At 36.6% G+C, this 14,968-nt stretch overlaps 1 protein-coding gene across 6 annotated transcripts in view; it reads right to left on the bottom strand.

The window, feature by feature from the left end:
* Positions 1 to 205: 205 nt before the first annotated feature.
* Positions 206 to 14,968, bottom strand: part of LOC149786212 (polyunsaturated fatty acid 5-lipoxygenase-like) — a 68,823-nt gene continuing 54,060 nt past the window's right edge. For all 6 annotated transcript variants that reach the window (XM_089976587.1, XM_089976585.1, XM_089976584.1 and 3 more), the window contains 8 exons: positions 10,407 to 10,801; positions 9,648 to 9,833; positions 8,805 to 9,292; positions 7,907 to 8,167; positions 6,573 to 6,689; positions 4,741 to 5,111; positions 3,330 to 4,328; positions 206 to 2,906 (listed from right to left, as the gene is read on the bottom strand). In XM_089976587.1, coding sequence (XP_089832713.1) covers positions 2,727 to 2,906; positions 3,330 to 4,328; positions 4,741 to 5,111; positions 6,573 to 6,689; positions 7,907 to 8,167; positions 8,805 to 9,292; positions 9,648 to 9,833; positions 10,407 to 10,801 — 2,997 coding nt within the window. In that variant the 3' untranslated portion in view covers positions 206 to 2,726. The remainder of the gene's footprint in view (positions 2,907 to 3,329; positions 4,329 to 4,740; positions 5,112 to 6,572; positions 6,690 to 7,906; positions 8,168 to 8,804; positions 9,293 to 9,647; positions 9,834 to 10,406; positions 10,802 to 14,968) is intronic.

Raw genomic sequence — 14,968 nt, forward strand, 5'->3', positions numbered from 1 at the left:
CCACCTCTATCCCAGTGTAATATGTTCTTCTTTCTACACATATTCGTGCTTCTAATTAAAATTGCTCCTCTCATTTATTTAATGTCTCGTATGTCTCTATGCATATGGGTTTCTCTTGGTGTATCTGTACCTAGTTACTTCGGTAATCAACCTATTTCTTCCCTGAAAATAGTTGTGCTTGGACGTAAAGAACACCAGGAAAATATTTAGGTATATAATTATGTTTACTCAAACTCAAAAAATGGCAAATTTTTCAGGTCTTGTATTGAGCCAGCATATAGGCAGGCTTTTCTACAGTCAAGTAGGGTGCCCCGAGTGGCCGAGTGTTCTAAAGCGCTCACCGTTACGGATCACTGCCATCTCACCTCTGTCTGCGTCAGTTCGAGTCTCAGTCTCGGCTAACGTTGGTACGTGAGAAAGCCTGCCAGTAGCTTCTCGTGGGTCGGTGGTTCTTCCCGTGGTTCTTCCTCCACCAATTATACTGGCCGCCGTGTATAGCCTGTCTTGTGCTGAAAAATGGCCTTAAACCCTATAACAACAACAACAACTACAGTCAAGTAGAAAGATTATATGTGAAGAACTTGCAATATATAATGAGACGAGATTGCACGTCACTGTTTCCAGACTCGTGTAGAAGGTATTGATGGCAAAATGTCTCTAGCTTTAATTATTGACGGGATATATCATGGTCCAAATAAAAAGTGGTATTTCTTTCAGATCTAAAACGAAATATGTCTGCATCACAGTGTCATTTCATTAAGATACTGTCAGTATTGCAAATTTTAAGGTAGTCTACTCTCGTTTAACGATATTCATTGCAACAGAATGTTCTAGTTCCGATAAAAAAATTTACGGAAAAAAGTGTTCAATGGTACATTTTATCATTATAGCAAGATTCAGTTTCCGACACCAACATACGTTTCCCGGTAACAGCAGTTTCCAGCTAACACAAATTTCTTTTATTATCCTGCATAATGACACTCGTATTTCTTAGAATTTTACTTTTGCCTGGAATATATAGAAGGATAGTATATAAACATCTATAGAATAATCACTTTTGAATGCAGAAAATATGTATCCAATTTGTTGATGTTTTAGATTTAACGGCATTTTTTCAGCCCAATGTAGGCGGTATATGGCGGCCAATATAACAAGTGGAGGAAGAATCCAGGAAAACACCGATACCCGTGAAGATACTATAAAGCTTTTTCACATAACCCCATTGGCCGTGCCATAACCTCGATCTCACGCGGACAGGTGAGATGACAGTGATCAGTAAAGGCGAGAGCTTTAGACCACTCGGCCATCTAAGCCCTGTATCAGACTTGAACAAATAATTACGATAATATAGATTACAAATAATTACGATAATGTTAGATCTTAAGTTAGATTACAAATAATTACTATAATATTACATAGGAAGTCTAGATTACAAATAATTACTATAATATTACATAGGAAGTCTAGATTACAAATAAGTACGATAATATTACATAGGAAGTCTAGATTACAAATAATCACTATAATATTACATAGGAAGTCTAGATTACAAATAATTACTATAATATTACATAGGAAGTCTAGATTACAAATAATTACTATAATATTACATAGGAAGTCTAGATTACAATTATTACGATAATATTAGATATGAAGTATAGATTTATATTTCCTACGTATTATTCTACTATATATGTGATGGTTTGACAAGGAAAAGACAAGGGCAATAACTCCTCTAAATTAAACGAACGATCTTTACAACTACGGTTTCATTACTATGACAAAATGGTTATAAAGGAAAATAGTCTTTGTAATAAGAACCGATTGCAAACGTAGATGGAACTTTATTGAATTTTGTTGCAAAATTTGCCAGAACACTGAATTATATTTCATTACATTTAAACTGGGGGGTTTTTAACATAAAATATATACCATATAAAGTTCAACATGTTAAACTCTTCTTGGTCATGACCCATTGCAATTTGCCTGTCTCTTCAGCGTTTGTAAAGATCGCCGCCATTTGCTTGTGAAAATGGGGGGGGGGGGGGTTCAACTGTTTAAGACACTCATTTGTCTTTTCTTAATTGGGACAAAATATCAATTCATTATGGAGCTTTCCTACTTCAAGATTAAAGGGCAAGTCTTACTGGAGTTTGCCTACTTAAAGATTAAAGGGCAAGTCTTACTGGAACTTTCCTACTAAAGATTACAGTGCAAGTCTTACTGGAATTTGCCTACTTAAAGATTAAAGGGCAAGTCTTACTGGAACTTGCCTACTTTAGATTAAAGGTCAAGTCTACCCAAGATTAAAGGATGAGTCTCTATGGAGCTTTCCTACTTAAGATTAAAGGGCAAGTCTTACTGGAGCTTTCCTACTTAATATTAAAGGGCAAGTCTTTATGGAGCTTTCCTACTTAAGATTAAAGGGTAAGTCTTTAGCTTTCCTAATTAGGATTATAGGGCAGGCTTTTGTGGAACTTACCCGAAAGTATACATCGTTCAACCAGGGTGAACTTTGAAAAAGTGTTCTTGATTATGATGTATGAATATCTTAAAATTGTCCCTGTGCTGATAATTAGAGATGGAATTATATACTTTGCAGAAAACAATGTCACATTCACTACTTTTTCTTATTGTAAGCTGTACACATGCTCATTAGAGAAATAACCTTGACTATAGATAGTTCTTATATGAATATTTTATATATATTCGACAACCTATTGTAACTACACAGCGACAGAATTAGGCACCCGTTCCGGAAGTAGATAGTAATATGGAACATCCATTTTCCGATTTCGGGTTTTCATCTGTTCGGAAATTTTTTTCAGGCTCTGTTGGAATTCATCCTTTACCCTCCGCATTGCTGCCTCAGCGAAATAGGCGTCTGGGTACTGACCGAGATACACCTAGCAATCCAAAAGAAATGTTACGCTTCGAAAATAATTGATGGTTATCTTCTGGGATTTTATAAAAGATAAAACCACACACATATACACTTAACAAAACTTGATTAAAACGGGACTGATAAACTGATAGGTAGTTATGTTCCAATTTTGTTTCTTAAATTTACACAATCACTGATGTAAACTGATATGGATTATTAGAGTTTAAAGCATCCTTCACAGTTTATTCTAATCGCCTACTTTGACAAAGAAAACAACTTAAAATTCTTATACACGAGAATGTTCTATTAATAAAGCAAGACTGAAAAGGCCGAATTTAAGAGGCATACGTGAGATTGCGAAAAGAAATAGTCAAGCGAAGTAAACACCACAGTAGACTCGTGATATCAACGAACTGCAACATGTTGCATGAATAAGTTTACATACCTCGTCTTCAGAGTAGGCGCTAAGGTAATTGGCAAATGCAACTGCCAAAGCTTGGTCTGCTTTTACGGGCAGCGCCGCCATCATTGAAGCCATCGTTGTACTTCCTTTCTTCGTGGGTGGTGGCGTTCGCATCGCGCTCGGATAATTTGGACCAAATATGTAGTAATCTCCTTGTCCAAAGTTGACAGCTGCATGATAGCATGACACGTTAAAGATAATCATGGTCAGGATTTCCTTGAGGTGAGACACCGACTCAACGCTTCTTGGCACACCATTATCCTCATTCCAGGAGACCAATCCTTTCTCCTTGATTTCCCTCATCCAGGACTGCAACTCGTGGTCCTTTTTGACATCTGCGTCTGAGCTGTAATAGAGATTAACTACCTTCGAGGCAAACTCCCCAATACAATTCCACATGCTGAGTGCATCATCCCTGTAATGATAATTAGGAAGAAGGGCTGGCTCGTCCACACCTCTCATGGCAAACTCTTTCGGTATGTTGAGAAGATCCCAGTGGAATTCTTTATATCCATTCTCAAGCATCTTCACCTCATGACCCCCGATGGCCAGCATTTTGTAGAAGACGGCAGCTTCGCCTCCAAGAAGGACCTCTAAAGCAACTGCATTCACGGCAATTGTATATTTTAAATGCGGAACCAGTAGCTTGAAGACAGGATGAGCCGGTGGAAGATTTCTTATCGTTGCCACAGCAAACACCTCCGAAACTCTATGAGCTCGATGGTAGTGGGTGTTCAGGGCATGCACATGTATGTCTGCTGTTTTAACCCATGTCTTGGCGAACAGCCAATCTAGTTCATCGTCATGTGGGGTCCAAATTAGATTTGATTCTTCGGGAGACTGTCCTAATTGTATGGCTATGGGAACCAAGGCGCCATCGGGTCGTACATACAGCATGCAGAGGGGGATCGGAAGATACCGATCATTTCTCCTTGGAACTCCTTGTAGCACTTTGTAATCCAGTAAGTAAATGTGCCCTGCCTAAAATATAAATGTTTAAATCCTTAAGTTCCTCATCTCATGACATCGATACCATATCTATGTAAAACAATTTTAAACTTGATTAGCAAGTCTGAAAGATATTCTCCAAAAGAGGATGAAAATTACCACGGGACATTCTTCTACAAAAATAAGTTTTGAAGTATATTTATGTTTTACTTCTATAACAACTTAGTATCACTGTGTGGTGCAGTGATAAATGTTTTCATATGTATTGTTTTTAAACAGACGTACATAGATCTTTGGTCCACAATTTCAGAAACAATCTTGTGTTGTACTAAGCTGTGATTATCCTACATTTTTACGACGTAAAACTTTGCTGAAAAGTAACAATTCACTCATCAAATGTACTTCAAATTTTCATTGGAATGTAAATATCATTTCACAAAGATACCTCCATTTCTTGTTCAAGACTCAAATTTCTTTGCAGAAATCCCTGCAGCATATCGTTTGTCACTGGAAAATTGTCTAGAGGTGCCTGGCATCTCTTGATCATGACTGGATTGACTCCATTCAGGGTCATTCTCCCAAATTCCTCGTCTCGTTTCCAGTTGTCGTTGGCTGTGATAGCCTTTGCTACTTCTGATTTAGTCAACACGTCTGTCAGTGCCTTAAAATCTTCAAAATCATCAAAAGCTTCGAGGGCAGACAAAAAGTTGTGGATTTTCAGCTTGATTGCATAGAATCCAATAACCTCTTTCTTTTCCCATTCCCGTTCGGTAGCATATTTTAGATCTCTTGGCAAGTCCTTGTATGCGGAATAGTCTACAACGATATCCCATGAACCTTAGCGAAATTCATTTCAAATTGATAAGGGATGAAAGTTCAAACTTTACCTTAATCAATGAACTCTTTAATGTGTTTCTGTGCGGTTTATACATGCCTGCAGTTTTATTTTACCTATTATGAATGGTCGCATATACTATAAAGGTGCGTTCCATTAAATATTTTAAGTCATTTCATATTTTCCCTTCAATCCATATAAGACACCTCTTTATACAGGTCTCTTCGTGACACTATCCATGGTGGTCAAGGAACGTGTTTTCTTCTAAATTTTAGCTTCAACGACTACCATGGAAAGATTCTATTATATGGAATATTTTTCGGTTGTTATTTCCTTCAATCAGTGTAGAAACATATTCCCTTCTTTATAAACGTTTTGTCATTATAAATCCTAAGTGATCATGGATCAGATTTGTTTCTACGTTGTATATTATGTAACTACCAACGAATGACACAATCTCATTAGCATACAATTTTCTTTTAAACCATTTTTTCTTGGAATTTTTTTAAAATCACTTTACTGGAGATATACGTTTGGTTGATACTGAAAGTCTTTCGAACGCTGTATAAAAATTATGATGTTATAAAATGTTGAATGTATATATTTTACATAATATAATGTGTCCAAGTGTCTAACTCGTATGGCAGCCCATGTTCTCTGATTCTGACAAGCTAAGAACAGCATGTGTCATTATTTAACGGATCGCTCATTGCCTTGGCGAGGCTGGTTAGCAGCCCATTGCCCATGACAAAACTGCTAAGCAGCCCATTGCTCATGACAAGACTGGTTAGCAGCTCTTTGCCCAGGGCAGAACTGGTTAGCAGCCCATTTCCCAGGACAAGACCGGTTAACAGATCATTTCCCAGGACAAGACCGGCTTACAGCCCGTTGCCCAGGACGACTGGCGAGTAGCCCATCCGAATTATGAATAAACAACGATTTCTGAGAGCATTTTAGTAGTTGGGCGACGGTTTGGTGATTCTCAAGTCAATGTTTTCTAGGATTCATCCCCTTCCTTTAAATCCAAAATCAAGTTTAATGTGCATTTGAAGAATATTGTGAAAGTCCCTAAATGTACGAGTGTTTGGGAGTCAATGTACCATCCATGTGATATCTGAATCGGCCATATTAGACTGACGTAATATACAACAAAAACGCTTTCTTATTACACGAGACACTACGGATTACACGAGACACTACGGAATAACCGTTTAAAAGGCTGATATTTTTCCGTTTTTGACAAAAGGTTCTAAAACAATTGCCTAATCAAAAACACTAGTCGAAAGGTCATTTTCTGATTTCAAAAAGAAGCTTCACCTGCAAATATTGATTGTTCAAATATTGATAGTTCATCGTACACATTTCCAATTCGAACAATAAAAATTCCTAGGTCGCAGGCTTTCTCTACGAAGCGTTAAGGTGGTGTCATGTCAAATTCATACCTATGATGCTTGGTAAACCAGTCTGTGTTTTCCAACGAACAACCATCTGTTCATCTGCCAACCACATTCTCCGAACACGCTGCAAAACCGGATCTGTTTCCTTCTGTGGCAATACAGCTGAAAAATAAAAATACATAGGTATGTAAAGGTTATTTTGGAATTGCAAGAAAATTATATAAAATCAGAGTGTGTTATGTGCGTATATCGAGGACTAGTAAACACTGGGCGGGCGTATAATATAATAACCCTTTTTGCTGTTGATTAATTCATTTTGAGGCATCCATCTATTCTATTAACTTCCCAATATTTGTGAATGTGCAGAAACCATTATTTTCTTTAAGATCTACCACAGCCTTGGTTTCTGTACTTTTCATCCAGGAAACCAAAGGGTTTCTTTATTACCCTAAATGCAAGACATCCAATAACTGTTCAAGGAATGTACCATATAATAAAAGATATCCTACAAAATCCCCTACAAAATCCATTATATAGTCGTAATGACCTTGAAATATGACCCACCACAAAATGTATAATTAATTTTATTATAAAGAAACCCCTTTGTTTCTTTCAGTCAAAATGACCTTGACCTTAGACAATTTTTTACTCCAAAACCGAAAGGGTTTTCAGCTATCAACAAATTTTAGTAACTGCATATACTGGAAGACTTGAATAATTGTGCGGGAACCATTTTTACTTTTAGCTACTGTGACCTTGTCTTCTGACTCCCAAAAGGGATCGGAATCTTCCTTCCCAAGTGCAGCAAATTTTTAATTTTGATCTGAATCATCTGACTATATTTACCTTTGACTTCAAGACCAATAAAGTTCTTCTTTACCCCAAGTTATTGCCATCCGCAAAGTTTGATAACTGTAGATGCTGGAGACTTCGAGTTAAAGAGTTTTGTGCAGAAACCATTTTTCTTCTTTCAGTCAGGTTGCCTTTAGCCTTGACGTATTGACCCTGAACCCGTAAGGTTATTTTTTGTCATATGTACTAGTCTCACTCAGTGATTCGTAACTATAGATGGTAGGCAACTGGAGTTATTATACAGAAACCGTGTTTTATTTTTTCAGCCTTAAAGCTCGAGATCGATAAATTTCTACTTTATCCTAAGAACAAGCCATCCATAAAGTTTCGTAACAGCAGAGGGTGGACAGATCGAGACATTGAGCGGAAAAGAAATTGGCAACATATGGGAACGGATATCATAACACAATACATGCCACTTCATTAGGACCTTACACAAACAAAAATAAAAAAAGTCAATACAACAACAAAGAAGATTTTACAAAAATATGGAGCCATGCCACTAAACCTATATCTAGTCTATGTACCGTTTCCTCTTGGAAGCGTGATGGTGCTGGTTATCCATCGGAAACAAGGAAAGTCATACGATATCCTGCTCTCCAGATCAAAGATCATTACGCTCCGGAGGTACCATTCTCGACCGATTGATCCGCCCACTAGGTAGAGTTTGATGAATTTGACCTCGCCGACAGTTGGCGCTGTTATATAGTAAGCATCTTTGCTTCCTCTTTCGAAGTCGTTTTGGAAACTTTTGTCAAGGACAAGTCTTTTAGTCCGATCTTTGGTGCCTACATAAAGAAGAAGATTTTAAGAAGAGAAAGATAGTTCATTTTACCTACCATTGTTTGAAACTAAATTTATTTAACTCAGTTGGTCTGATGGCTGTTTTCCTGATTCTTCATTTAATCGGTTGATGTTTTTGCTCCTTTCTTGATGTCCATTTTAAAAGAAACTACTTCAAATTATATTCCGATGGCAATCTGAGCAAAGATACAGAGTTATTTTTCGCAATCTGTAAAAGCCTTCATAAATAAAAGGAAACTTAACATGTCGTTTCAATATGTTTCAGTATGTCGTTTCAATATGTTGTTGATATGCATTCGAAGTTTTCTGATGTGTTATATAATTACATAATTGAATACTTTAATGAAGATTGTTTTCAATTCCAGTAAGAGAACATTTTATATTGGATATTATCGACATGACAGTCTTTACAACTAATAATCCTCTGGACGGATGCTTAGACACTTCTAATGGGTATCTCGTGGCATTGTTTCGTGGAACTCTGGTGGCAGAAACAAAACACGCACGTTATCAAAGAGTATTCTAAGCGGACAGAAATCATTGCAAGTCAATGCTGAATTTTCACTTTTCTGTTTGACCAATTTACGATTAGTTTGCAAGATACTGTAACATAATACTTACCAAAGATAGCTATTGATACTGTTGCATTCGTTCCAGAGAACAAGTAGAATCCAGTCTCCACATGAATAAGATATGTTGTCATTTTTGGTTTCTTTGAAGCAGATTCTTCAGTCACCATTCTTCCTCTGGTTGATGAGAAAAGCGCCCTCTCTCGGTAAAGTATTAATTCTGGGTACGAGACTGAGTTCGAGAGCGTCTGCAGCCGAACTCCTTCTGGAAGTTTTTCAAAACTATACTTTGCTCTCTCCTCCGGGAGATTCGAAACATTGTATGTCAGAACAATGGTAGCCACATTTCGCCATGGACACTCTTTTTCATCCCAAACTACAGACGGGTCTACGACATTGTCAGGGGCGGATACGGACATTATATCCCGGAACTGGACCTGAAGCATCATGGTTGGATACGTTTCAGAAACTCGTCGAAGGCTCTCTGATAGGGATGTTCCTTGTGCACTCTTTTCTTTGGAGTCTGTCCGTACCAAATCCCTGGAGAATATGACAAGTATTTGTTTTAAAATGTATTTGTAGAGACTCTTTAAGTTTACAAATCGTTTGACTGATAAGTATTATGGTTTACTGAGCGATGTAAGTTACTGATAATTCATGCTTTGGAAGATAACGGAAGATGTTTTTACCTGATCATGCACATTCCAAGAAATCCAGCCTTTTGGACTACCTGAAAAAACATTGTGATAATGATGCTTAGTGGTAAACTTTAGTTACGTACGACGGTTAGTCCAACTCGTGGCTTCCTTCACGACGGAAAAGGGTGTAGCGTGTGGCAATTAAGATGATTATATGGTATGAATTCACATGGGAATGCAAATACTAATACAATTACCATGGATGTTTTTGTTCATCTGTCGACAGTTTTGATTCATCCACGTTCCCCAATCCTATCAACCGGAATCGGAACAGACGTGTGACGTTTTCTTTCGTCGTGCATGAATAAGTCACATAGTTGTGATAATCTAGTGATGTCCATTCCTTTGGCTCTCTCCTTAGACCATCGACCAAACTATAATAACTAAAACACACAAAAAAATCGATTTAATTCACCTTCTTTTCACGAAAATGATCAGTAAATTATCAGAAAACATCATTCATGATCGTTATATTATTCATTGATACAAGTCTTGCATGATAAACGTACGAGTCATGTAATATACATTCAGACAGCCGACTCAAATGGTTGAAAATTTGGTTGATATTTCTTCTGAATCACAAATTTACTTCTACGGAATATCGAATTGCTCCCTTAAAATTTGCTATTTCTTGTCTTCGACTGACTATTGTGTGGCAATGGTCTTCAAATGTAAAAATCTCTAATTACAGTAGCCCTATATCCTGATACATTTTTGCGATAGCATCGGACGGGTTCTGTCAATTATCAACTTTACACATTTCAAAGCGAACACAAAAAATAAATTGAGATATTCGTACTTCGTTCTTCATTCAAAAGAAAATACAAAAAAGACAAGTACCTGTATAACACGTACAACAAATCTGACAGCTAAGAGGCCCTAAGAAATTTGACCAAACGACTAGATGCCTTGTAATCCATGACCATAACTGTTTTATGCGAGGTGTGTATACCTACTTTGACGGATGCCGCAACGCCCATGCTTTCAGAGACGCTGGTCCAGCTTGCAGACCAGTCAGAAATTCCTGCAAAGTCTCAACGTCGTTGAATGGAGAAGCAGACCCCGTCATGAAGGCCATATCCAATGGCCCAGCTTCCTCAGAGTCTCCAAATTTTAGGAACGAGCATCTAAAGTCTGCGGCACTGTCTTCACTTTTGGTTAAATTAAAAAATCTGATTCTGATCTCCTTTGTACTGTTTGCTGCGAATATTCCAAAATCCGGAATCGGGGAATCAGCCTCAAAATCAGCATATCCTTGGACCTCATTGCCCCATGTATTATCACCTGATGCAACGAGTTGATGCTTCCATTTAAAAAGCTGGAGGGTGGCTCTTTTGACCAGACTTGGTTTCTGTTGGAAATATTGATATTGGATTTTACTCTATTGGTATATTCTAGCGTTGTATTTCTGTGTCTATCCAAACGAAATATCTCAATTACCCTTCATGACTTAAATTGTAGGGGAAAAAAGTAACATGTTTCTCACTGTTTCCTCAGTTTCAGATAAGTTCATAAAAATGTAAAAGAAAACATTATTACCCTGATAACGAGTTGTATATTATACTTGCATATATACTAGTAACACACGATCGCAACAAATGCAGGTCCGACATTTTTCATGGTGGACATGCGTATCTCGCGCTAACGAGTGTAAACATTGCTACGCGGTTTCTCCACCTATGCTCTTGGAAAGATGGCGTCGTTTGCCTTTGCGATTTGTAGTCGAAAAGATAAACAAGACCATTTTAGCATTTTCAGATAAGTCAAATTCTTATTATTTTTCCAATAATAACTGATACAACCTCAGTTACATCAGACCGTTAAACAAGTGGCCATTTATGGCAAATGATTTTGCATGAAAATCACGCTGACAAATCAAACTACTTTTTACATACGCACACGATTACGGACACATGGATGTTAACCCTACAGTTGGATGATAAATATACACGTTTTTTCATAATAAATACCACCGCATTTGAGGTTCTATTTTACACACTGTAGTCACATGCTTGAAAGATGCCAACGCATATATAACGGACTTGCAAAGTTAACCATGGAAACATATTTATATTAACTATTTCTTCATCCTCCAAATATTAATGTATAAATAAGAAGTCAATCTCTTGACATTTCGAACATGTGCAGTGCTAATAACTGAACCAGTATTTGCTTCAAATACATTAAACAATATTTATCGCTACTCTACAAATGTTACTACATTATAAAATATGCCAATATAGGCTTACACAGGTCTGATGTTCCACTGCCTTGATACATGTATGTGTCAATGTGTACATCATGAAAGGCGATCAAAGCTAAAATAACATAGCTCAACTCTACAACGCGGATTGTAGTCTTCAGTTGCATATATAAACATTAATTATATATTATAAACATTAATTATATATTATAAACATTAATTATATATTATAAATATTAACTATATATTATAAAACATTAATTATATATAGCAATCAATATCAGACTAAAGTCATTGCGACAAGGATACGTTAGCCCTTTACTAATTCAATTTGTTTTTTAAAATATTTTTAACTTTTAAATTATAACTTGTTAGCCTGCATTGTGCTGGAATATAGCTATACCGCCATCTTTGGTTGTAATGATATAGTATAAACAGAGATGAATCCCATTCCATTATCTTTCAGGACTGGAACTTACACAGTACCCCAAAGAAATCAACTGTGAGACAAAATTTTAAAAAGTCACTGAGCCATGAAATACAGGACACAAACCTCTTTTAGCAATAAGGATGTAGAAATTATCAAGATGCATCCATTCACCAAATTGTGTGACCCTAGGTAGGATAATATCTATATAGCACGTCAAATTTTGCGTGGATATGAGCTAAGTACAAACACTTTACCAAAGTCAGTAAGAGAGGATATATAGGTCACAATGAGTTTCTCTTATTGAAAGAATGTGTTAATATCACAGATATTACGAATATATGGTACTAAACTAAGCAACAGAAAGGAACGAAAACCAACAAGTTTTGTTAAATTCAATAAACAATTTATTTCTTAGAATACAAAATGAAAATTTAAAAAGAACCTACAGTATTGTAATTAAATTATAAATTGTCCTGAAAATTCTCTCAAGTCCAAAAGTATACGTATTACAAACGAATTCTAACGGTGTTCTGAAAGAATGCCAATACTGAATGTGCTGATAAACCAAGAGCCTCGAATGGTGCTGACGTCCTAATAATCTTCATGTATCACAATGATATTATCCTAAATATCTCTAAACTGAATTCACAATAATCCCAAAATTGTGTGTGTGTATGTGTGTTGGATTTTTAACGTAGCTTTAACAATTTTTCAGTCATATTGCTACGATGTCTGCAGAATGGCAGTTTATAGTGATGTCTAATACTGGGGCATCATGCCGCAGACATGTAACACTATGTCCCACCCAGTCACATTATCGTGACACCAGGCCAGCCAGTCCTAACACTAACCTCGTAATGCTGAAAGCCAAGCGAGGCAGCCGTTGGTAGCATTTTTATAAGTTGTTGGTATGACTCAGCCGAACCCACGACCTACCGCATCATTTTCCCATCAAATTCACATAGGATGATCCCTTCTAAAAACTACCAAGGTCAACAGGCCACATAAACATGTTTACCTCCAAGTAATGATGATCTTAATATATAATCTAAAGTCATAGACACGAATTACAATATAATCTGTTGTTAGATAGACCCAAACTCCAACCCTAAATTGATAAATGCCAATCACACAATACAAATTAAATATACATAAAGAATGTATATCATGAATTTCGCCATTCTCTACATTAGAGATGAACATGAAACAATATGTAGACCATGCCAATGAAGTACAAAAATGTGTGCCATAATGATCTGCTAATGATAGCAAGGAGTAGTGCTCAACAAATTTCATACCCAAGTTTCGTGACTTTATATATAATATTAGGTACATAAAAAGTGTAAAACCTTAACGCAAGCCAGTACAATGTGAAATGTCGACCAGAAGAACTTTCTTTGCATGGATATGGTACATTAAGAGGTATGTAAAATCACCTACATAAATGTTTCAATTACGAAAGGTAAAATCATAAAACTGAACATATATATAGTGCAAAAACGAAACACTGTGGTCATGGGCTCAATGCAAACACATGGCCTAAGCCAGTAAAATGTAAATTTTTAAACATAGCTCATGATAACCTTTTCTTGTAATGCTATGATTTTCTTGTAATGGGTGTGATCCTAAACAGAGATGACTACAGTCATCTAGTTGATGATTCTTACGTGAACAGGACTTAAAACTTAAAACTAACCTTTTAACGTCATTTAAGCTTGAAATATGAGTCACAGGAACCTACCTTTGTGGTGTGTATGTAGTACTCGTCAAGACTTGTGATTCTAGGTATAGCAATACCGATACAGTATACAAGAAACCAGAGTATCACAGAAAAACCTGACCAAGAATGTACATGTATGCACGAAGTCAGCCACCTAACAGGCTATGTATTATGAAATCTACTTCAGTCTATGACCTTTTGGGTTCTATGGGTTTAATGACATCTTTCAGCACATGGCGGCCAGTATATTTGGTGGCGGAAGAGCCCCAAAAAGGCACCGAGAAATACCCCCGATCCACAGGCAAATAATTGCAATGGCAGTAGCTGATACAGGAAAGTAACATTTCCATTGGTCACAATGTTACAACGTGATCAAAATGAATTGCGTTCATTTCTGTATGAACTGAAGGAGAACTACTTTTCCACTTCTATAAATAGGGTCACGTGCACAGCATAAGATAAACACTGCCAGTGAAGGCAGACACGAAGTAAGCATTAAAGGAAAACAACACTCTTACATTTTTAAAAAAAAATAATTGAATAAATTTGGTTACCATTGGTTGAAGGACTGGTATTAGGATGACCTTACTGCGATCAAGCTGTACATCCCAAATGCAATAAATAGCTACGTAACAGAAAAACCACAAACATGTATTACTACGCTCAATTAAGATTTCTGTTTTATTTAATGATGCAAACAAAATAACATAACAAATAATTAAAATTTCAATTATGACGTGTTGCCATTACCAGCTGTACATTAGCTTATTTAATGCGTCATTCTGTGACGTCATTTGTGAAATGTAACAATAACGAATTCTTGTATGCAGACTTTAGATTGCCTCTATGAAGCAGGTGCGTTATTTGCTGTGTGAATCGGCAAATGACAGTTTATATCACGATAAAATCAGAAAAAAACAACGTTAAACTCTTACATGAACCTGCAATATATAAGTGATTCTATCGTTTAGTACATTTCTGCACGTGCATAAGCCGTGCAAAATTTGGCATTTATTTAACTGTCCACCTCATCCCCGATGACTCCATACTTTGTTGATATAAATATTTTGATGTTTTGACAACTGTATACAATGTACATGCAGTATCAAATTCCACGGGAAACTGGTGAGTTTTAATATTGTCCAACTTTTTAGGTACCATTTTC

Source organism: Sinohyriopsis cumingii, chromosome 12 (genome assembly GCF_028554795.1).
Source record: "Sinohyriopsis cumingii isolate HCF-2022 chromosome 12, ASM2855479v2, whole genome shotgun sequence".
NCBI classification, from domain to species: domain Eukaryota; kingdom Metazoa; phylum Mollusca; class Bivalvia; order Unionida; family Unionidae; genus Sinohyriopsis; species Sinohyriopsis cumingii.